The sequence below is a fragment of the Corvus kubaryi genome, unplaced genomic scaffold (genome assembly GCF_017639235.1).
Source record: "Corvus kubaryi isolate FWS band 111438036 unplaced genomic scaffold, C.kubaryi_AGA036_p1.0 37361, whole genome shotgun sequence".
Taxonomy (NCBI): domain Eukaryota; kingdom Metazoa; phylum Chordata; class Aves; order Passeriformes; family Corvidae; genus Corvus; species Corvus kubaryi.
This window is the reverse complement of record NW_024581118.1, coordinates 35740-61405: the sequence shown is the minus strand read 5'-3', so window position 1 is coordinate 61405 and position 25666 is coordinate 35740. Positions and strand designations below refer to the sequence as shown.

The window sequence follows — 25666 nt, the reverse complement described above, 5'->3', positions numbered from 1 at the left end:
GAATTAGACGTAACGAAAATCACAGTCAGTGACCAGCAGAACCAAGATTTAAACTATTGTTCCAGGCACCTTTACTACTTCTTGTAGACATCTACAAAAAGACAGATGCCTTCTCTTCACATCATTAACACAGTATCCTTTATTATTCCTGACTTGTCCTCCTAAAAGAAGGAAAATACTGAAACAGATTTAAAAAAAAAAAAAAAAAAAAAAAAGGCATGGATACCTGAGCACCCACAAGTTGCAGCAAGGCTGAGTTCACAGGAAGGAGTTCAATGTCAGTGTTGATAGTGGTCTGGTCAAAGGGACATGCCTTACGGTGGAGCTTGTTGAGGCACATCTTGCAGACAGTGTGGCCACAACCCAAGCTGATGGGCTTCCGGATTGTTTCGTCGAAAGTCTGTGTGCAAATTGGGCAGGAGAGAAAATCCGTCCATTGTGGAGCTTGTACAGGCATTGCTTCAGGAGTTAATTGACAAGACAAAAATCTAAAGCACAGATTCCACTGGAATCAAAATTTTGCAAAAAAGTCTGTTTGGTTTTAAATATCTTCTGTAAGTACAGACAGTCAGCACATAGTGTGAAACATAACCTAGAAGAAAAAAGAAATACAAAGTCAGCATTCTGTACTGGAACAGGCACATGAGCTCCTTTGTGCTAGGGAAATAACCACTCATCGAGGTGTAGCTGAATTAGGAGTGCAGTTCCAACATTAAATACTGGATTGAGTCATGACTTGCTTTAGTTCCAGCTAGACTCTGGCACTGGAAAAGCCAGTGTAAACCACTTCTGCTACTATACAGCTTAAAATAAATCAAGACAGGTAACTATCACATTGAAGTCTTAAGACAAATTAGCTTTTAGCTTTTATGTTCTCTCTTTATAAATGAGCCAACTGACATCACCAAAATTTGAATAAAAAAGACAATTCCACTAATCCACTTTTGTACAATATTTATTGTACAAAATAAATAAATAATTAATTATTTAAATATTTTTGCTTAGACAAGGCTTCATCCAAAACCTCTACCACAAGCAACCTTTCTTCAGAGTCCAGTGGGCTCTGGATTGACACGACTCTGGAAACGTGCGAGCTGCCCAAGTCTCAAGGGGGATAGGATAAATGGTTCAGTGTCAGTCAGATACTGCAATACAGCTCTCATACATCACTCAGTGATACTATGTGCTGCTACTACAGCACCTTCACACAATCTGATCTGTACTGAGCTGCACAGTGCCACATGGACCCATCCAGGCACATCTCAGATACCCTGGGAATCTGCATGCACTCCTGCATGGAATTCAGCATTGTTAACTTGCCCTCTGTCTGCCATCCAAGCGCCTCCATCCTTCAAAAGCTGGATGACCATTTCTAGAAATCATTTACGACTGGAAGACTGACAATTGTTCCTTAACCATTCCTTTTGTAACTCAATTTATATCATTCATTGCCTGCCTAGAGATTATATTGACAGAGAAAGCAACATCTTTACTCTGTTGAGAAACCACACTGAAACTACAATGGAAGAAAAGCTGGGAGGTCTTTATTACTTGGCACTTTCAAATCAATTACTAAAAAGATCAAATGTTACTCATTCTAAGGGAATGGAAGATAAGATATCCCTTTGGGACAGGAAAAAAGCAGAACTCATATGAGGAGAAATATGAGTAGAAGAGTAGGTAGATCAAATGATATGAAAAAAACATCAAAAAGAAAATTGGTAATAAAATAATTTCTGATGTCTGCCTTACTTTCACCAGTGGAGTTTGGGGGGAAAAAAAAAGTGCAAGTCACTGATTCAGAACCAGTGTTTCTACATCAAGCAGCAAAACAACAACAAAAACTCAACCCCAACCACCCGTATGTATTAGTTTCTCTTTCCCACACAACACTGGCTTCAGTTTCAAACCAAAGACTGCACACTTGCTTGCTAGCATCTATTCTGACAGAAGGTTCTTACAAAAGCAAAATAGCAACTTTTAATCAAATCTTCAGCTTAAAAAACACATTTACAATTAAAATGTACATTCTAAAGGCGAAGAGAGAAACTTTATATCAGGACCTGTGCAATTCAGAGTCAAGGCATTTTAAAACAGGAAAAAAAACCTATATAACGCTAAAATAGAGACTCTGAAAAGCCTCTGCCACAAAAGGCTCCTTTTTTTCAGAATTTAGTGCAACGTTGTTCACAGTTAACATCATTTTGCTGAGGTAAACAATTAAGTGTTACTAGTTAAGCTTTTAGCCATGTTTCATCAAACACCTAACCTTAGCTCTAAAGCTAATGAAAAGGAGCTGTACTATGATGATCCCTCTGAGTCCCTTCCAACTCAGGATGCTTTATGATTCTAGGGGAAAAAAAAATTATTTCTCTCTTCAAAAGACAATATACAATGCCACACAACCTCCGGTTCCCAGCCAATAAGGAATCAATAAGAAATCAATATTACCCAGGGAGGGTGGTACAAGGAAGAGGCACCACATGTGGTTAACCCTACCATCACAACTGCACAACGACAAGATGTCAAGGTTGTTCAGGGTTCCCCCTTCCAAAATACCTCTTTAATGGTAAATCAGTCATTTTTTTCCATCTTGTCAGCATACAGTCAAATCATTCCCATTACTACTGTATCACCATAACCCAAATGAAATCTTCTATGCTTTTAGGTTACTTCACTAAGAGATGATGACGTAAACCATTCCGCATATTTACTTCCAAGCCTTCCCCGGCTACCTGCCCTCTTATATACTGAGTAAAGTTTGGTAACAAGCTAGAATTATTCTTTGTAAACCAATCTGCAACAGAAATTGCCAAGAAACTCCACAAAACTCCTTTTGCAAAGAGCAGTACACAGCTTGATAAATCTACTGTATGTATGGCTGTGCTATGAAATATCAACTGAGGTTCAAAATTTAAGAGCTGAATCATAGCTCTTCCTTTTGACCACACTGCTATTAGAGTATCTAGCAACAATTTCCCAGACTCCTCTGCAATTCAGAAACAAACTGAACAGTCTATTTAAAACAAATTATTAGCCAAGCATTCAGGAAAAGAAGTTTTTTACTAACAGAAGAGATTTAAAATCAGAAGCTAACATGAAGCTGTACTATCAAGTCTAGAAAGCAGATGTGAACACGGAGACTCCACTATCCCAAGCTGTGAACTGGAAGAAAGGAGTTGAATGCAACTTTAACATTAGTTAACTAATTAAAAAAAACAAACAGCAAACAGAGCCATGTTGCTGCTTACCTGTACCTCTGGCATAATGAAATAGGTCATATTTATTTACAAACTCAACAGCTGAAAGAGAAGTTCAGGGAGTCGGGAGATGGAGGGACTAATTAGTGGCATCTGTGATCCTGTATCAAGGCAGATCTCAAAAGGCTGGGGAACAAGGGAAGCAAAGCTTATACATAAGCACAGCTCTCAGAGACTCTGCAGTGTCTGTGGTTGTGTCCTGGTGCCTAAATGCCAAAGGAAGGCCATAGACAGCACTGACAATAGAACATACAGCTGTGAGAAACCACAGAAAGTCGTCTATTTCAGCACAGTCTAGCTGCTGGAACAGATAGCTAACTGGTGTGATGCAGCCAACCTTTTCCCCACAGAAGAAAACAACAGCAGTTGGAAAAACAAACCCTGTGCTGCTAATGAATCTCCACAGCAGATCAGCACAAAACTGTGGCATTCCTTTGGTCCCACACAAGACAGGAATGGCATAACAGGGACTGAGGATTCACAAGCCACATGCACACAAGCTGGCACCACACCAAGTACTGCTGGTACCATAGTTTTCTACATATATGGTCCTATTTTCCTACCAGATCTTCAACCTTCAGACAAGGGAGCCGAACCAAGCACTGAGATACAATGTAAATCTCTTCCAGGCACAAAGCTTACAGATGTAAAGAAGTGAAACTGTGAAAGATACCTATGCCTTTTATCAAGGTTTGTGACTCATTATGACCTTGAAAATAACTGGAAAAAAACCCAGTGTCTAACTTCAAAGAGCTACTTTAAACAGGAGACATTGCAACAATAGAAACAATGGAAATAAAACAGTTTCATTATCACTGTCTAAAACTGGAACCATCACCACTACAGAAAGAGAACACTTCCTTCAACACGTACAGTAGGAAAAGTATATTCACTTTTATAGTACAATGCTTTTAAAAAAATGTTTCTCTTCATCATTATACCAGAGGTGAGCAAAACACAAAGAATGCAAAAATTTATAAAAGATATAACTATTTAAATAACCGGCCTCCCAATAACATTATGACATTTTAAACCCACCTCAATTCACTAAGTATTTCACACTCAACGGCTTCTAGCACTGTAAAATGCATATCCGTAACACTTCTTTGTGCATGATTGAAGAAAATAGATATGTCAAAACCCAAGAAAGCAAAAAACTAAAAAGACACATCCACAGTACCTAAACTGGAAGGAAAAAAAGGTGTAATTAAAACTGAAGATGCCCCAAGACACAGACCTTGAATACTACACTGAAACCAGAGACAGACTGATTTTGCTATTTCTGAGTTTGAAAATATAAAATACCTGTATGCAAGTCTCATCCTCCTGTTTAGCCCTGCATAAGCTGTTTTATCCACATCTAGAACCACCTGGAAAAATGTCTCCTCTCTTCTGGGCCTCCCAGCCCCCAAAAAATCCTTGAAATTCCATCCTTCAACCCCGACTGCAAATGTCACGCTGTAATCAGATCAGTGACCTGTCTCCTCTGGGACCCTGCCAGTGCTTCACAGAAAGACATGATCATTCCATAAACCAGTGGAACAACCACTCAGTCCTTACTCTGCTGGACTACAGTGCAGAGGGCTGAAATAGCCTCCAGTCCAAGGTGTGTTATGTTTGTGGTAACCAGAGTCTTCCACATGTCCTTTGCAGATTCAACTCTTCACAAAAAGATGTTTGTAAAATGAGGGACAGTCTGTAACAACATCCACTGGCATCAAGTTTCACACACGATGACACACAGGAAAACTCTGCTTTCAGTTTGAATTAAGTGCAATCTCCGAGGGAGTCCTCTGGTGCAGGTACCAAGCACACCCCAAATTCTCTCACAAACATGTTATTTGAACCCAGCATGCTCTAGCATGGACACATCACATGCTGTTTCGTCACTACCAAGTTCACATTGCTCTCTCCCAGCAGCAGCCCACAGCAAGTCATGTCACAGCTTAAGCAGATGACTCAGCACACCTAAGGGGCACCCTTTGCTCAGCTCCTGCCAATTCAGTAGATACAGCTCTTAAGAGCATTACTCCCTCCTGAGTTTTATGTATTCCCACAGCATTTCATTACCCAAACAGCATCATCACCTTCTTAACCAAAATTCAGTTAAGCTGAAGCTATTTCATTTTTGTTGAGTCTTACTCCTAAGCTAAAACAAGCAGAGCTTCCTGTCGCAGTTACCAGTGAACACAAGTAAAGTCTATTTAGTGCTAAGCTTAACACTACAGTAGCTCCTCAGAGCCAAAACAAACTTAGGTTTGCCAACCAAACTGTTCATGCAGATACAACCCTTGAATAATCTATTATTTATTCTAATAAAGAAAACACCATTTCATTAATTCTTTTAAAGACTCTTACTCCTTGATAATAACTTATACTTTTCTAAGAAAAAGTAACCAGGCACAGCTCTCTCTTCTGAGAGACTGATTCTGTGGTACATTAACTTCTTCAAAACCTCTCTGACACTTTGAGATTAAAAATAAATCAACAACCTAAATTAAATTAACAGACAACAGTAAAGCAACTCCTAACTCATAAGGATTACCAGATACCCATAGTACAATTCCAGCCAGCAGCTGAACCTCCTCCATTCTTGTCTAGTGCCAAACAGGCAAATTTTTTCTGGTGCTTCACAGAACTTTTTGTTTTCTACTCCAGCATGCTCGTCATAATGAACAGTATTTCTGAGTACACTTAAGCAGCTTTCTTCTTTTCCCTGAGCAAATAATTTAAAAAGTCCTGAATTTCATATTAGAAGAATATTGACCTGACAACCCATGGGAAGCCCTGACCAGCTAAAAGTAATGTGTTCTTATACAAGCACCCTGTACTGCCAACTTCACGGTTCACAGAAAAGGATAAGTCACGCTAGCTGTGTTTTCCATATCCAGTTCCACAGAAAAACCTCTGAAAAAAATTAGAGAGATGGAAAGTCCATACCTGATCAGAGGTAGAAGAGTAGGTACAATAAAAAAGCTTCTTACCTCTGCCTAGTAAGCTCCATGAACAACACATACCATAAGCCCAGAAGAGTATATCCGATAGATTCAGGGATTTTTCCCCTTCCTGTTTGCTCTCTCAAACTTCTCTGTAAACTCTCCACTGGGAGCAAGTGCCTGACTTCCTCATTCCTGCTCCACGCATGCGTGTTGGGGGCACACACCCAACACCACTGAACACTGCCCACAGCACAGAGCCCCAACAAAGAAATCCACACCCAACACCAAAACCTGCAAGTCTGTACTTAACGCATGTTCCCACCCTTCTTTCAAAGTATTTGCTGGCTTTAGTAGCTGTATAATAAAGCTCTTAAAAAAAAAAAAAAAAAACAAAACAAAGAAAAAAAAATCACGAACATCATCAAAACTATGTCCCAAAGTAACTGAAGCTTAGTTAAATCAGATTCAAGTTCTATTTCTCTTTTCCTCAGTAATTTCTGACTGCAAAACCAAAGGAAGAAATTTCTATAATTTCATGCAGAAGTCTCTTACTTGGTAGAGTCAGTGAAGTACCTTAGGAAAATGGGGACAGTTAAGGAGATGATGTTATTTCTTATTTGAAGCTTCCTGCCTAGTAGTAACACAAGGAAAACAAGAAACCAAACAATCAACATCACAACTCTACCACAGTACCTCCCCAACAGATGCTCTGAATTTACAACGATTTAAACTTCCCAACATGCTGTGAGGCAAGACCTCATGTCTTCCTACAGAAGAGAAAACTGTTGAATGAAGTTATTTATACAGTTTTTAACAGGAAAAACATGGAATGAAACCTGATACATAATTTTTGAAACATGGTATATCATTTTCTTGAGCCCTCTTCTCACCCAACATTCAATCACTAGTCTTGCACCATATTAGGGTCATGAACATTAAAAGACAACACATGTATAGACAAAATTTAAGTTGCCCTCCAAAATACAAGACTCGCATGTGAATATAATCATAAATTTTCAGGGAAGATATACATGACCAGTTTCATAATTTCTGGTTGATATTATACATCCCTTACAGCTTATTGAAAAGAAAGAGGAAGTGACCAATTCTTAACAGCAAATGGTTTTATGATCTACCACCTAGAAAATTTTTTCTACCAATAGATGATAAAGTCTAAGGAGTTAATAGCAGACAACATCTCTACAACATGTTCCTTTCACTTCAAATTACGAGCTCGTGCATTTGTCAATGAAAACTGTAACAGTAACACAATGATTAAACCAGTATTTAAAAAAATCAAGGAAAAATCAAACAGATTAAGAGAAGAAAGGCAGAAAGCACTTCAAAAATACACAGTAGTTTTCAGGACAGGGACTTGGGTTCAACTGCTCAAATCCTCCAGAGCTCTCAATCCTGCTGTCAAGGAGGCAAGCAAATAATTTGCTTTTCCCAGAACAGATACATGTTTGAAAAAAGCCATGGCAAAAGTAAAGAGGACAACCTTGTAGAAGTCTTCAGATTCAAGGGTACAGACAGATACTACCTCTCAGTGTCAGCTAGAGAAGTCACTACTCTTTCTTTTTCATTCCTTTCTAAGATATTCCAGCAGGACTGGTTGCACAGTTGTCCCAGCTGAAGTTTTAAATATAGATCTTTATTAATAAACACAGGTAGGCAGAAATGTGGGTGGACAGCAATTACACAACCAATACCTCATTTTAACTAAAACAAGGCAACAAATCAGCCACACAAACAGCTCGTCTAAAATAACTCCAAGCAGCAGACTTCAGGAAGAGAAAGCAATTGAAGTGGGCAGTGATCTGGATCACCGAGATCAGTATCGTTCTTTTCCATGCAAGAATAATCTACAGTTACCTGACAACTTCTCCTACAGGCATCTGGTAGATGAAAATGAAAAGTAAGCTAAGGAAAGGAGAGGGGAAGATCTTGGTGTCAACTGCAATGCCTTTATCCTTCCTTAGACATGAATCACGGAGAAGACCCAGCACAATTCAACAAAAAAGAAAGCATTAAAAAAACCGATGTAACAAAAAAGTATAAAGTACTGCTTGCCACCTGCTCTACAGAAAGAGCTTTTCTCCCCACTTAATTCAGCAGCTAATTCTGCTTTGATGCCAGTGACACTACAGCTACAGTAACATTACAGCAGCAATGTGAAACAATGAGACAGAAGTGCGACTTACAGTCTGGCTGGAGATACTGGTCAAAAACTGTCCCAAAAAGCCCTCTAACCTATAATACAACCTTTAATAATTATCCCCACCCCCTGCTCCCCAGCAAACTTATGTAAGAATACTCTCTCTAAAAAGAAAAAGTAATCCAGAAATTTTTCCCTTTTTGTAATGTACTGTGAAAATATCACAGAAAAATTTTATTTTATAAACTTATAAGGCAAGAATCAAGCAATAGTCTGAGCTTCCTCCCTGCCTCCTTCCCCTTATGTCCAAGTGTTGGCACTACACCTGTCACTCTACTATTTGTTTTCAAACTGACTGGCAGACTTAAAAAAACCAAACCTCCTGTGTCGAAAATTCCAGGTGCAATAGTAAGGAAATGCTGAAATATACCGTAAGAGCAGTGTTAAGTGAATATAAATGCTACTGCCCAGCATAGGCAAGAATTCTACTTCATAGTTATTCAAAGTGTAAAATGGAAATGTAAAATCCCATTTCATGAAGACCTCCACAGGTATTCAGAAAATGTTTTCAGTGTCTACTTGAAAACTTAAGTCTCAGGACTTCTTTATAGTGTTTTCTTCTTGCTTCTCATTTCTCTGATTTGGAGGTGGCTTTTCTTTTAACTTAGTAGATGTCACCCTCATTTTAAAAATAGATGTCAAATAGTTTCATGTTAATAACATGTAATAACTGCTGTTTACATAACAGTACTCTAATAAAGCTTTAGTTATTCTATTTACCTTCAAAGCAATTTATTTTGGAACATCAAAAATATCTTTATTAAAAGCAGAAAGTCAAGAGCAATGAAAACTAACTAATTTTTTAACAAAACTACCAATGTAGTTGCTTGCCTGCCTGTTTAACGCACGAGTTCATTTTAAACATCTTATAATCACAAGAAGGGTTATCTTTTTATATGTTACATACAAAGCCACCTCTAGACTACTGCAATGCTATTTCAAAAAGCAATGGAGCACCTACTTTTTGTGACATACATTTTATCATAGCAGGAGTTCACAATGACAAAGAACTTTTTTTCACCCTCTGTGCCTTATTCTATCCATTACACCATTCTCTTAAAGATTTTGATAGAGTTATTAAATTGTATCAGCTTCAAGAAATCAGGTCCTCTACTTTATGCACCTGTTCAGTGAAGCATGTGATATCATTTCTGCATTATGATGAAACTGTATGGCACCATCAGCTTCAGAGAAAAGATGCACATTTACAAACAACGTACAGAACAAAACGCTTTTGTGCTCACCAGAACATTGCAGTCTTACCAAAAAGTTGAGGCAGGCAGCCTGAGGAGTTGCTAAGAGAAGATAATCCAGTCTTTCCTCATTTCTCTCCCAGATCAGTCAAGTCTAGATGCTAAGAGAATTGTTAAACATTAATCAAACAAGTGCCCTTGTGGCCAAGAAGGCCAATGGTATTCTGGGACGCATTAGAAGAGGACTGCCAGCTCTTCCAGGGGTGATTCTACCCCTCTGCTCAGCCCTAGGGAATGAGCAGAGACACACATCAGGAATGCTGTGTCCAGGTCTGGGCTCCTCAGGACAGGAGAGACCTGGAGTTCCTGGAGCAGGTCCCGTGGAGGCTGCAGAGATGAGGAAGGGCATGGAGCAGCTCTCTCACAAGGACAGGCTGAGGGACCTGGGGCTGTTCAGCCTTGAGGAGACCCAGCTGAGAGGGGACCTCATCCCTGTCTGCAGAGAAGGCTCAGAACAAGGACCAGGCTCTGCTCCCTGGGGCCCAGCAATGGGACAAGAGACCATGGGAAAAAATGGATGCCCAGGAAGTTCTACCTGAACATGACAAAGAACTACTTTCCTGTGCAGTGACCAAGCACTGGAACAGACACCAGAGAGGGTGTGGAGTCTCTCTCACTGGGGATACTCCAGACCCATCTGGACACAGTCCTGTGCCTTGTGCTCTCTGATGACCTTGCTTGAGCAGGGAGGTGGGACCCGATGACCCACTGTGGTCCCTTCCAACCTGATCCACTCTGATTCTCTGAAAATACTCAAGCTGTAAAAAAAGAGCAAATCACAGCCACTACATACAAGCATTGTACTTCAGATGAGATTTAGCACAGCAGCAACAGAATGTCATCTGTCCAAACACAGAAGATAATGAGCTGCATTGCTTACCATAAACTAGTACGTATTAACCACCTTAGCCTTGTGAGAACCCAAGCATCCAGACTCATATCTGCATTCTACAACCAAGGAAGACAGATATTGAAACTTTACCTACTTGGCATTTCCAGTGCATTTTCAAGCATAGGCTTAGGGCAGAGCAAGTCTAAACTACTTCTCAGAAAGTACTCTCCATGACCATGCTTCATCTCTGCTAAGGACATATCCAAACCAAATTCCCTTCCTTCCCACATTTGCTTCCAAAAGGTTCCAAAAGATGTTCCAGATCTGTTACATGGTTGAGAAGTCCTGGAAACAAGAATGGGGGAGGCACAGAAGAAGGAACTTCAAGACGTACACTTTTAGCATCAGTAGACTTGTCAAGTCTACTGATCAAGTCTACAAAATGTTCTGTTGTACACATTGTTTGTAAACGTGCATGTTTTCTCTGAAGCTGATGGTGCCATACAGTTTCGTCAAAAAGCAGTTTATTTGGGCACAACCAGGGCAACACAGACTTCTTATGTATTTCTTCATTAATGAAAGCCATCTTGAAAGTATTGACTAAATTTTAACTAGCTACCTAAATGCTATTTACCAATCCTAATAATAAGGATGACTACACTAACAGGCTGGAATGGTAAGAGTAGGTGAAATGGAATAAGGAACATGAGCAATAATTCGTGGAATTGTTACTTTATACTAAATTCACACCAAAATTATCTAATTTCAAAAACAATGCTAGATTTAAGCAGTGTTTAATGGTGCAAGTTATGCAAATACAGACAAAACCATCCTTTCAGCTCACTGCGGTTATAAGTACTGTCCAGAAAAGATGAAAGAATGCTCCAGCAGTCCATAACTTATATCACCTTATCGCCTCTAGAACCTAGTTGCAAATAAGGAAGCAATTGTAAATGCTACAATAATTGATACAAAAATAGCTTACAGGGCCCAAACAAAACCAAATATACTTCTTTGTTGAGTCCTGTAATAGCTTCATTTGCAATAATAGCAGGAATATTAAGATAAAGAATGCAAGTTTCACAGATTAGTATTGTACCTGTTTCTATGACAAAGGCTGCAAATATGTTTTAATAACACAACCTAGTCTACACTACAGCTCTGAAGTCATCCAAGGTCAAGAGGCAGCTGTAGCAGAAATGGCACCGAGCAGGGAGAATTTCAGCTCTCTTGCTAATGATTGTATAAATAAAACATTGGCTCATCAATACACCATACAAGATTTTCTCCACACCTCTTAACAGATTTGATGTAAAAATCCAAACACTATTCAGCACTGACAAACCTGCTCAAGACTTTTAAGCAGCGTTAAATTACCATTCACACAGGGCCTAAAGTCTTTAAGTAGCAGTAGGAGAGGTCACACAAGTGTTGCTGAAAAGCAGGTTAATTCAGGTACATCTGACTCACAATGCAATGGAGTCTCACTTGCTTTAAATTATACTGGCAGCCGGTGATTCAATTTGTAGCACTGCTAAAAAAAGCAGTTCCAGAGGCCAGAAATAGCCCAGGGCAAGGTACTCCTTTTGAATAAGGCTTTTCATGCAACCTTCAATTACATGAAAAAAATCCCACCCTTAAATATTTTTCAGGCTTGGTGTCAGTCTCACCTTCCAGATTCATAAAAATAGAATCTTTTCTTTACAGCTTGACAACATCATTAAAAGTACCCATGGTTTTAGTGAGTGGAAACAAAAGGCTCAAATCTCAGGGTTTCCATTAAACACCTACTCCTAAACCAGTAACAAACATTTCAAGCTCAACCACAAAAATGAGAGCCGTTGCTTTACGTTTCTATTTTAACAGAGCAAACAACGTAAGACAGTCATGTATGTATAAGAGAAAAAATCCAACCCCCAACATCTCACTGATCCTCCCATCAGTAATGGATAAGAGGTATATTTATTCTTTGCAGGAGCTTGAATTTAACTGGGAAAAAGAATATCCTACGTACTCTTATAAAGAGGTTTTGAATTATAACCCTAGTTATAGAAGTTTAAAGTTACATAACTTGAAAATCATCCAATCAAGAAGGCAAAATGCAATAATCCTGGGAGTAATCTACTAAAAATCCAGTGCCAACTTGATGAATTTTGCTGCTTATGACTTGTAAAAACAGTTCTCCTCCAAATAGGGAATTTTGTATTTTAAAAGAAAGTCCTCTTACTTACTGCTTACTTTGCATGAAAGTTATTCTAAATGGAGCAGTCCACAAAGAACAATTTTTCTCTTCTCCAGTCCTCAAAGATATATTCATCTCTAAAACATATTACAGCTACATTATTGCAGTATCAGCAACCAGAAAGATGTAAAATAAAAAATACATAGGACACAATCTCACAGACTACTGCCAGAATTGTGTTACTAAAAAGTACACAGATTTCCACAGCATGCTGAAACAACCTAACTTTTTAAAAGCAAAGGATACACTTGCATTAATTAACTTTATTCACAGAAATTTAGACTTCACTCAAAGAAAACGAAGATACTGCACTAGATAAGGCTTATCTAGTCCAGTATCTTAAGATAAGACTGAAATACGCTTAGAAAGAAAGTAATAGTAGCTGCAAAATCAAGCAACTCTGTACTTCACTTGGGTGATTAAATTTACACTAACAATCTCCTTCTTGAAGTAGCAACAGCTCACCATGAGCTTATATTAGGCATTGTCCCAGACTGCTATGAGACTACAAATGTTTGAGCCTTCACACACCCTGACTGCATGCTACTACCTTTTCCAGTACCTTGAGAGTACATCTGAACGACATCTTACAGTTATGACACACATGGACTACTCAGATCCTTCCATTTTTCAATTTTCCTACTTTTAAGAGTCTTAAAATAGAACTCAGCTGCCCATTGCACCACTGCTGCTGCAGTCCAAACCAGGACAAATGTCAAGCCAGCAACGTACAGCCAATATTTGGATGATTTGATCATTTAAATTTCCTCTGACTTGTGTTGTGTAAGTCTGGTTAAACAGCAGGTATCCAAATACATGATAAGGTATAGGAAAGGAAAATTAGGCATTGAAACTCTTTTACAATCCATGCAGTCAATAACCCTTTACACATTCCTGTATTCAGCCACTTGCTGGTTTTGGAATAAAAGCAATGACAGTAAACTAAAACCTAATGACAAACAATTCAAAAGAGAAAATTCTCAAAATGGGTAAGCCAAAGGTACGTGTAGAAGCACTAGTGAAGCCCTCATAACTGCACTGGGAATTATTCAGCATGCAAAACCTTACAAGAACGAAGTATTTAGATGTATTTATTAGCATACTAGAGTCACTGGATTTCCATGGGTTTACTGTCAATTTTTATTCTGTAATGACAATTCACATAGCAGTTTGTCACATCAACATCACTGACTATTCCCACTTCTCAAAAGCTATGACAAGTTGCTGAGATTACATTAATGAATTATCAGATGTGCTTGAAGGAAAGGATTGCTGTCACTCACTTCCCCTTCCTGAAGGCTCCCAATTATCATATAAGCTGGTAAATAAGGATGGCTTTTTTATCCACCCCCCTTTCCTGGGGAAGGACAAGTCACATTTTTATTTATGAGGTGAATACCTGTATTACTCACAGGAAGACACTGCAGAACATTAGGCTTTTTTATTTCAATCGAGATTTTAGCTAAAATATACCTGTGACTGTTTTAATACCTGGTGAGTAATCCTGACTCCACATCCCTTTCTTCTCCTGTAGTGTCTAATGCGATACCCACATCATCACATCCTCAAATGCCAATACCAAGGATTTCTGTGGAAGTCCTTCTTCCTGGTATGTCCTGAAATCACCGACATCATAGCCAAGCTTCAGTTTGACAGAGCTCAAGTTGTTCTATTCTAAACCGGTCTAGTGAATCTAAAAACTCACATAAAGATGGCTGTGAGCATACAACTCTCCTCAGAAACACACCCACAGACATCCCCACCCAGCCCTTGAGTGCTATTTTATTAGAAGCATTTGACAGAGAAATTTCACTGAGAAAGGAGTGACAGAAAAGCTTACTACAGATCTCTGTTTGCTGAAGTCATGTAAATACCCAGATTTACAGAAAATCAGGAGGGAAGTATCTCATTCCTATGAACTACAGTGCAGATGTTGACACCTAGGTTATTCTGCCTTAACTGATGAACTTTCAGTACTCCTGGTAAAGGAATAAATGCTTTAAAAAAAAGCCTGATAGCTACTTGCCAGTGTTGATATCATCTTATTAGTCCTATTTTTATTTTTTCCTTTTCGCAAATGCAACAGAAAGGAGAAAGAACATCATGCCTTAAGGACAAATTAAAATTTTGCCAAGTTTCCCCCCCACTAAGAATATATTCTGCAAAAATCACACGGCCAGAGAGAAAATAAGTCTTAAGTCTAGTAATAATCAGAGAAAAGGGGTAAATTTAGTACAAGTATAACTTAAGGAATTTATTTTGATTTGCAACCAACTGGACTGTGCCTTTTTACTTTCTGGTTAAGGTGTTTGAGAGCTTTGTCCACAGCCTTTCACTTTATTATTTTAATAAAAATAAGAAGTATCTTCCACTCCAACACAACCTTTATGCCTACAGGCAGGTCACTAGTAAAATGCTAAGCAGTATCACTGAAGGGAAAACTGAAAAGCTGTTTCCCAATGCATTCTGACACAAGTTAGAACTAAGTTATTCCACATACCTCCACTCTCATACTGTTATCAACAGCAAACCTCTTATAAAAAAACAGAGATGGGATGATTTAGAGGGTTTCCAAACACAGTCAACCCTTACTTTGAGCACTTTTTCTGTGCACTGAAATTATTTATGTCCCTGAAGATTCTTAACACAAATACATCCTCAAAATGGAATAGATGGTTCAGGAGACAAAAACAGATGGAGTCATAAAGTAAGACATCTTCAAGTCAAGAAATGGCTTTGTATAAACTACAAAACAGTGGATAAGCAGCATTAAAAGTTAGCATGGAAGAAGTATCTTCAGCTAGCATGATTTAATACAGCACACAAGTACAGGAAACTAACAATTCACACAGGTTAGCAAGTCCAGAAGACAATCCTGCTGGCTCACATCTCTTCAGTAGAATCTGACAAAGCTGGCAACAAACCAGTTACATTTTAAATAGTCTGGTCAATTCCAAGCAACCAAAGTTTAAGTAATTCTCACGTTCCTGAATAACATTTTCTTTCCACTGTTATGATTCACTTACAAAGAAGTTACAGTGTCAGGCTTCTATCCACAAGGCCCGGTTTAAACAATGACAACTAAAATTAAAATTGACTATAGGTTTTTGCAGCACTAATAAGGCCTCCTTTTAAATTAATTCTACAGGAGGCCTTCTCACACAATTAAATGGGAGAATGGCTCATAAAACAGGAAGGACAGCCTGAGTTGTTGCCTCTGGTTTAACTAATCCAGTCCATTTCATCAGGCCAGTATAGCCTAACTTATTTTAACTCTTTCTCCATTTCTCCTTCCAAATTTGTAACACCAAAGTGGTCACAATGCTCCCTAACTTCTCACCAGTTCCAGAGAAAGCGGTGATGTTTCGATAATTCTCAGTAAAGCCCAAGAACAAAGATTACCACAGGTTGCTCCATTATCCATTCTGCAACTCTGAACTACAAAGCAATGAAACTAAGAGGCAATAAGCCATCTCTGTTATCTGCATTAGCTGGCTGAATTGATGAGTGGCTCAGACTAGAACAAAGTTAAATGAAAAAGAAAAAATTAGAAGAAAAATAGGGAATACCAGAGAATGAAAGATCATTAAAGAGGACAGGAGAGATAAAGACAACCATGCATCCAGGAAAAAAAAAAAAAAAAAACTACAAGAAAATGGAGCATGTTAGCAAGCAAAGAGATAAAGACTCAGAGAAAAGTTATTTCAAGACTGGAAAGGTACATCGGAGAGTGGTATTTCCTTTGCAATTGCTTTAGTAATTTGTGAGACTTTGCCCTGTTCTCATCTGGTTTTGATCCAAAATCCACATCCCCTCTACATAGCAAGCAAGACCAAGAATTACTGTCCTTCAGAGCTGCTAAATAAGAGCAAGTAATTTTCCAGCTTCCAAAACTTTCTGGATTTTGTCTACCCACACAATAATTAACAACAATGCAGGTGACCAGTGACAATTTCTGTATGATGATAAATAGCTATTTATCAAGATCTTTCAAATGTAATTAATTAGTTCTGTTTACATTCAGGGGACTTAGGTGATGTGGTATGAAGCCCCTCAGACACATCTAGAACCAACTGCCCAGATGGTAAGTTAAACAAACAATTGCTCTAGAAAAGCTCAAGAAATACATGTGCAACATCATACACAGCTCAGAAGACTTTTCATTTGTAGAGGGTGGAGGCTGAGACTTGCTTCACAATTCCTGCTCTTTCTTCCATACATAGATTGTAAAGCAGGACAGCATGTTGCTGCTTCCTATCTCCTCAAATCGCTTCAATCTCTGGCACAAAACCCAGGCTTGATTTTGGTACAAAGAAATAGGAATTTTAAACTGTGACACTCCACAAACAGAGATGATTGCTTCACCAGACACATGAGCAGATTTTTCAAGATTTCATTAGCATAATGTTCACTTATAAAGGCAGGGGAACCCTTTTCTACTAAGCCTCCCAGAGAACAGCTTATACCCAGAAAGGTGAGATTTAATTATCATTAGGCCTGCATAACTGCCAGAATCATTAATGGTCACAAAATAACATTTATGCAACATGTCACAATTCAGGAATGCCACATAAGCTAATCAAACTGACTTTCTACTATTGTTTTACAATTTAGTTTCCATTAACTTCAAGGTCTCTCCTTTAATTCTTGCATCTTAGCACAGAATTGAAAAAAAAAAAAACAAACCCACAGGACAAAACACTTTAGACTTGCTGTACTGTGAGTGCCAGATTCATTAGATACAAACCGGATAATGAAGTCCTAACACTTCCATTTGTTGGTACAGTTCTAATATCAAACAGTACCTGAGGGACTTCCATTCTAAAATGGTAACAAAAGAAGTGGAGGGAGAACAAGCTGAAAGAATGTCACTTACAGGAAAAGTAAGTCAACATCAAGAGCTTTATTTCAGTCACTTTGGAAGGGCATTTATATTACACACTGACTGTAGTAAGACATAGAGAAGTTACTCATCCAAATACAATTGCTACAAAAAGTGAAGAGTGCTAAGTCATTATGAGTAACTCTAAAAACAAAGCACGGAGAAAGTTAAATGCTACTGAACACTGGGAGTGTTCCACAGAACGTGGTTTATTAACAAGCAGGTAATTAAGACCATCCTCCTTGGTATGAATTTCAATTCATTCGCTTTGTAATACCTTCCCTGAACCTCACTCCTTTTGCCCTAAAGATAGTGCCTAATTTTGAGCTGGGGACCAACACTGGCTGCCACAATTTATCAAAAATATTTAGCTACAAGTCTCTGAAAACCTCCAATGCACAGCAAAGAGATGGATCCCTGCTACTCTAGTAGATGCCTCCTTTGTAAATAGTAAGGAAGTTTAAAGTTGTAGTTGAAAACCCTTCCAACTCGCTTACCACTTGAACTGAAGTAATCGCTCAAAATGAGCTCAGGAGAAAGTGCTGAGAAGACCTTTAGATCCAGGCTACAAGTACTCCTACTCCATCAGCTGATCAACTAGCATTTTGTTAACAACAACAGGTTTAAAAACAACCATACCTCAATCTTAAAAGCTTATCCTGACAGGGTCTAATAGACACAGAAGCATCCTGAAAAATAACTACATTTGGAAGGTCCGGATTTTAATTGAAGATTAACAGCCTGCTTTTAAAGAGTAGTTAATTAGATAATTTTAAAAACACCTATTAAACTGTAATAGTAGAGAGATGAGACCAACCAGACTTTCCATGTTAAAACAAAAACTAAAAGAAATCAGGAACCACCTGCGAGATCTAATTTTTGCAGCCTAGCACATTTCAGCTACACCAAATGCTTTGTTCCTTCAGTTCTTGTAGCTGAAGCAGTCCTGTCTCAGATCGATATAGCATGCACCCCACAAACACCAGAAATTCAATAACCAAAAAATAATACTCTAAGAAGTGGTTTCACAAGTAATGTGTAGTGAGAGGGGTCTATTCAGCAAGAAGCAAGAACAACATGTCCTTATGGTGGTTTTAGTGACCACGGCTGGAAGGCTTAACTGTCAGTAAACCCTCCAGCTTCTGTAATGCTCAACTCCAGACTTGCCACAGTGTTCCGACACACACACTCTCTTCTGTGTTCTTTGTATCACATTACATGGCAACTGTCACAATCTATGTGAAGCAAGTGAAAGATCTGCTCCTCCAGCAACACTTCCACTACTTTCCAGTTTAACTGCGTATCTTCCATTTCTTATGTAGCAGAACGAGAAAAAAAGAATCTTTTTATGTGTCAAAACAACCCTCTTCCCCTGTCTCCCCTCTCCACCTCGCAACGCTCTCTCATATGAAGATTTTTCTCCATGTTCCTAAAAAAAGCCTTCATTTTAACAAGGTAGCTTACGTTGTGGGCCTCTACCTATTTTGTACAATCAAGTGATAAAGAGAGATTTTATTCTCCATGTGTTTTTTAGGCTTCGTGATAAAGAGAGATTTTATTCTCCATGTGTTTTTTAGGCTTCCTGAAATACCTTTTCTTTATGGGGGAAGAAAAGTTAACCTAGCATGTGGGGCAGAAGTTTTCATGTAAAAGTCTGCATGGGATGTCCAGGCCCTTTTGTATATGCATATATGCCCTGATGCATGTGAAAATTTCCCTAGACCCCCTGCAGCTGCCTTCTTTCTCACTCCCTTAGAAAGTAATCTCAATGTGAGGCCGGGACATCCACTGTACTTGGATGAAACACTCCTCTACATGTTCTAACACAGAGCAGTGCACAACTGGTACTGCCTCCGACAACACACATTTACAGCAAATTATTTCGAATTCTTGCTATTTCTATCACCAAAATCTCTTTCTTCTTCAGCTGATAGCACCAAATATGTTGCTACCATGCAGTAACAGGAAAGCTGTTTCCTCAAGCCTTCTAACCAGAAATTATTTTTATATCAGAAAAATCTATTTATAATAAACTATCAGGACTTTTGCACCTTCTTGCCCATTAACACACTTCCACAAATAAACCTCATTAGGAAATCAGTTAGCCCTTGGAAATCTAATACCATTTCAACTTTTACTGTACTGGTAACAAAGAAAATGAAACTGATGCAAAAGATAATTATCAAGAGATGCACTTCTTCAGAAAAACAAGTGGTCACACTCAGTGATGGGAACTGCACCTAATTTGGGGCACACTGTGGAATCTCTGCACAGAAAGGAAAGTAATATAACGTAAGTAAACATTTGTGGTTTTCTTTCTCAGTTATCAGAGTCCCTAGACTTCAGACTACATTACTGTAACAGAGCCTACATGGAATCTTGAAGGTCATATTGAAATTTCAGTTGGTGCAGCATGTTTATACAATGATCTTTCACAATAGGAGCATATTATATCTTTATTCCTGTATGATAATGGTTTCACATTCATTACCTAGTACAGTGCAAGACATTAATTTCAAAATACAAAAGAATTTTAAACAATGAGTAGGCTTTGCAAAAAATTACAAAGTTTTATAAAGGTCACCTGCTTAAAAGATACTTTATAGTGGCTTCTGCATCACTGTTCTGAGATTCTTGGGTAGTTTGGAAACCTACATGCAGGTGAGTTCTTTCTTTCTAATTCAGCTTTACACGTCATACCATTGGAAAGCTGTGACTCCAAAAGTTCTTTCAAATGGATGAAACTTTTTTTCCTCAAGTATCCAGCATGTAAACCATAATTCTTGGTGCGGAATAAAAAAAAAAACAAAGGTAATTATCCTTCCTATCACTACATATTACAGACTGGGAAAGGTCAATTTTCTAAGTATCATGAAAAACCCTTTTACAGCACCGGTTAGTTAAGAGATAGAGACCCCAATTAAATGGGATGTCAGTCTTTGCCATCACTATCAAAGGTAGTCAGCACTTGTGTCACCCAAGACTTCTGAACCACATACAAAGTAAGTAAAGCATTATTTTAATATACACACTCACTGAATCTCAACTTCTGTGATGCTTAATTCAACCAAGATTGATAATGGCTTCCATCCAGACTGCTGGTGAATCACTGGCAACACGTCAGAAGTTTCCAAAAGCAATCCTGCTCATTTCTCTTCATTTGCTTTAGCATGAGCACTTTTACATAATAATACATGTCTCAAGATGCCCCTAAATTAAACTCTGCCATATTAATGTCTGCAATTTCCAGATTTAAACGTCCATCTGTTCACTGGAACATTAGTTTTTTAAATTACTAGCATATAGCAATCCCATCAAAAATTTCTAAATTATTTAGCTTTAAACTAAGCTAGTTTGGATACAAAGCTGACAAAAAACCTCACAAAAATAAACAACGGAACACCAGAAACCATACAAGTTACTTCCCACTTATCTTGATGAAGGTTCCTGCAGCTCATAAGTGAGTGACAAACTCAAGTCTCTGGTTGTCAAAACAGACTGCTCTGATGGTACCTGCCTTTCTCAATTTCCCTCCAAGCAGCCTGTATGCTTTGACAGACCCTTTTCTAGGACAGAAGGCAAAGCTATAAAGATATCATTAGGAAAGGAAAAGGTGCCTGATAAGGTCTGCTCCTATTTATGTTAGTGGGAACCATAATTTCATTATCAGCATTGTGTATTAACGCACCAAAAAAAGCCGTGATGCTCCTGGTGAAACTTAGAAACTGGCAATAATATACAGACTGCTCCTGAACACAGGTTATTTACACAGCTATGAAGTCCCATATTAGCTTCACTGACTTCAAACGCAGTAATAAAGATATTTATAGCTGACAAAATTAACGACTTCCACACTCTTATAAGCCTGAAAGAAGTAAGAAAGGTAAGTTTAGGAACACATAAACTTCTGCCTCATAGTATTCCTGTGTTATCTCACAATTCTATAACCATATAATGTGCAGAGAGTATAAATACTGAATTTAACAGCTGCATTTCTCTTCCAGCAGAGTCATTAAATGACAGCATTGCTACACCAGTTACAACGATTAAAGCAGCTGAGCCACAATCCAGGTTACTTTGAACCTTTTAAGTATTTCTGCAAATTTTTAATTTTTCCCCCACTTCAGCCATTTTCAATATGGCAAAAACACACAGAAAACCGTAGCTTCTGACGGAGGAACAAATGATTTGTCACTCGTACTTAACTGAAATTTATAAAAATAAGAGATACACTCTGGAGAAAAAGGCATGCAGAGGAAAACAAAACGTTTCTAGGAAAAAAACCCCTGCATCAGTTCCCCGGTTTAAAACAGGACAGGCCTCACAATGGCTTTTGAGGACAAAACCTGACACCAGGACATTCCCAACCATCAGAGCAAATTAAAACCCAGCTATACGAACACCGCACCCTCGGCATGGAACCCTACCCACTCTGTGGGTGCAATCCAACAGCCAAAACAATACCAGGGTGGAAAAAGTAGCGCAAATCAGGGAGAACCTGTGCGGTTTCACCATTGCTTGTCCCCACGCAGAGGGAGCCGGGGCCACCTCGCTCTTCACTCAGGCACGACAGACAAAAGAGCCACAACCCAGGGCGGAGAAGTGTCCTGGGGACGGGTAGGGCTCTGTCATTATTTTCCCTCCGTCTCTGTTGTTCAACGCGACACAACGCGATGAGTTTTCTCACGCAGAGGCACGCAGAGCCCCTGGAAAAAACAAGAGCCAGCAGAGGGGACACACAAAAGCCGCCTGCCCCCCGGCAGCCGCAGCCTGAGGCGACACCATCTCTCCCCACCCCCAGCCGGACCCAGTCCGTCTCCGCCTCTCCCGTACTGGGCGCGGCGACCCGCGATCCTTCCCCACCTGCCCGGGGCGTTCGGAAATCGCGCCCGCTAGGAGTCTGAAGCTTGGCGAGGCACAGAGTCACAAAACTGTTAGAAGTAGAAAGCACCTCTGGAGATCATCTCGTCCAAGCGTCCGCCCCTCCGCCTCCTTCCTCGGCAAGGTGGGTAGAGTTCTCCCGCCCTATTGTTCCCCGTACCCCGCGGCGGAGGCGGCGCACTCACCACGCGGGCCAGGCTTCCTGCAGCGCCCACCGGCCCCCTCAGCTCCGGCACACCGGGGCTGCCACAGCGCCCTGCTGCTGCCGCTCCTCCAGCAGTACCCGCAGGCCCCGCGGCAGCGCCGCCATCGCCCGCCGCCGCCCCGCTGCCACTCCAGCAGCGGCCATCTTGTGCGTCGACTGCTCCTCTCACGGCCGGCCGGCCGGCCCGCCCTCCTTCCTTCCTTCCTTCCTGCCTGCCTGCCTTCCTCCCTCCCTCCCTCCCTCACCGCACTGCCCGCCCTTTCCTGCGCCCGCCTTCCCCCGCAGCCGGCGCGGGACGGGCTGGGACAGGACGGGACGGGGAGAAATAGCCCAGTCACGGACTGGAGCCTATGAGGAGTCCCTGGGGGCAGGGTGGGGTGGGGTGTGGAAGCTATCGGCAGTCTTGGGGAGGGTACCTCGCGCTCCGTCAGGGACGATCTCAAATCTCCGCTGCCTTCCTCCTTTCAGGTGGGGTATTTTTATTCTCTCTCTCCTTCTCTTGTCGTAGTTAGCGGGCTCAGGAGTGGAGGTCGAGGCTTTTCAAACACGGAGTGGCTCCTGAGGGGTGCTCTGTGTTTTGGGAGCTTCCTGAGGGCCTCCGCCCGCCATTTTCTCTCCCTCAGGAACCTGTGTTGGCGAACCCTGCGGTTCCCTTCATCTTGCCCCCTGCGGTTGCCTCGTGCCATCACATCTTACTGTCTCAAGGCGGTTACTTTTCATACTCCAGGGACAAATTAAGTTTTACACTTCCGTGGCCGTGCAGGGCAAAGCTTTCGGGTTTTTGCCCGCCAGTCCCGAGGGCAAAAGGTAGAGGTGCGCTCGCTGCTGGAGAAGGTCCGCTGTAGCTTTGTATGCTGCAGGACACACTTAAATCATCCTCAGCTTTAACCAACACCACTGGTAAGATGGTTGGGGACCCACCAAGCTTTCCTGTATCACAGTCAGAACTAGTTGGGATACTGAAGAAATTTTAAAACGCAATTATTGAATGTCTTGCAGTCATTTGACTTGCAGCATTTACTGAACACGTCCTGACTGACAGTTTTAAATTTTTACAAGAGCTAATTATTTAGCATCAGGATATTTCAAGGTAACCTCGACTTGATGCCCATTTATGAGAACATGAATATGGTATAAAATACTAAGGAATTTAGCCATATTTAAATTACAGACGAAAAATGGTATTCAGTGGTCCCGTTTTATTGCCCATATATTTTATCATGTCTATGCCCAGCTAGAGGCTCTGTGGGATCAATCCTGGTGTGATAACGTTGTGCAGGATGCTGTGCAGGGAATCACTGCATTTCTATTTTCCTTTCGTAACACTGTGAGGAGCACACAGTGTATTATTATCAGTCTAACATCTGAAGTGCAGCATTGCATGACCTGGAAATACAACTTAAATAGAACGTCATCAAGTCAGAAGTAGCCATGTCTGAAGCTGGGGACTCGAGAGACCGTCCTGCAAAAGGAAGCTGGGTTGTGACATGCAGACAGAAGACAGAACTTCCTACACACGGGGAAAAACTATGTAGCTCAAGGTTACTCTTCAGCTCCTATTTTTGACTCTTGTACTGATCACAGGCAGATTTTCATTAACTTTACAAGAAATGTGGTGGTAGTAACTAAAAGTGCTATCTGTTTTACTAAAGAAATTATCTCTGTTATTGAGCTTTTCCACCAAAGCAACCTTAATGTTTATCAAGGATCAGTGCTTAAATAAAATAATATTAAGAAAAGCTATTAATTTCTGAAAACAGAGTTTTCTAGCCACAGTCATAGGCATTTGAGATCTTACAAATGCAGAAGATTAAGCTATTTATAAAGACCACCTTTGACTTAGCAAGATCTTTACTGTGAGCTAGAAAAGAAGTGTAAATTGGAAATGTCCAAGGCCAGATTGGACAGGGCTTGGAGCAACCTGGTCCAGTGGAAGCTGTCCCTGCCTATGGCAGGGTTTGAAACAAGATGAGCTTTAAGATCCTTCCAACCCAAAGCAGTCTGATGTTCTATACCACAGAAGCTTTTCAATCAGCAATTGCCATTTTTGCAGACTCCTCTTTAAATGTTACAGTAGAAATGTGAACCTTATTGGAGTTGTCAGTATCCTAATTAGAAGCAGAAGGTGGCATTAGGAATAGCTAAAATGGAAGGTGTTCTTTGCAACCTTGGTTTAAAGTCACAGAAGCTGGAAATAGTCAGGGCCTGAGGACATCCTGTTACTTCCTAGTTTCTAGCAAGTGATTGTACAGTGTTCTGATGTCCTGTTCAGTCTGGCTTTTAATACTCTAGCTTGGGGACTTCTACCACTTTCTCTTTTGGTTCCTGTATTGTGGAAAGGTCTCATTGTTCATGTAGCTTATGTTTTTCCTCAGCTTTTAATTCCATTACCATTATGAACATGCTAACGACAATTTTCAGTATTACAGCATAGGTTACCACAGCACTACACTGTTGAAATTTAAAGAAGTGGGATATGAAATGACCTATGGTTCTTATTATGTAACACTGTACAGATGAGCACGTTAATTCTCAAACCCCACTTTAGACTTCCATCAGAGTCAGATTTTTCTAATGTTTATTCTTTATTATGTTTTCCCAAAGCTCAGAAATTTGTAGATGAGCTTGTTCTCTTCTTGGGAACTGATCCCACTAGATAGCCTAGATTATTTGTAGTGTCTGCTTTCCCCAGTTAAGCAGCATTTCTTCCTGCATGATACACTGCTGTAGCATTTGAAACACAAAACATTATTTGTCTTTAGGATTACTTTTTCAAGTATCATTTCAGCTTATCATTAAATCTGCTATAATTTATCTGCATTTGTTCACATTGCTCTTTCTTTTATCTTCTTAAAAACCCACAGGAATTAGTTTTGATTCTACCACATATAGTCTCCATTTTCAATTGCTTTTTTTCTTTTTTTTTCCATGCAAAAAGGGATAATGTGTAGGCA

At 39.9% G+C, this 25666-nt stretch overlaps 1 protein-coding gene across 4 annotated transcripts in view; it reads right to left on the bottom strand.

The window, feature by feature from the left end:
• The window catches only part of RC3H1 (ring finger and CCCH-type domains 1), a 75064-nt gene extending 52213 nt beyond the window's left edge, over positions 1–22851 (bottom strand). For 2 of the 4 annotated variants that reach the window (XM_042033907.1, XM_042033908.1), the window contains exons 1-2: positions 22693–22850; positions 227–592 (exon numbers count right to left, since the gene is read on the bottom strand). In XM_042033907.1, coding sequence (XP_041889841.1) covers positions 227–457 — 231 coding nt within the window. In that variant the 5' untranslated portion in view covers positions 458–592; positions 22693–22850. Of the gene's footprint in view, positions 1–226; positions 593–22692 lie in introns of all 4 variants that reach the window. The other 2 variants (XM_042033906.1, XM_042033905.1) reach the window with 2 other exon arrangements.
• Positions 22852–25666: the final 2815 nt, after the last annotated feature.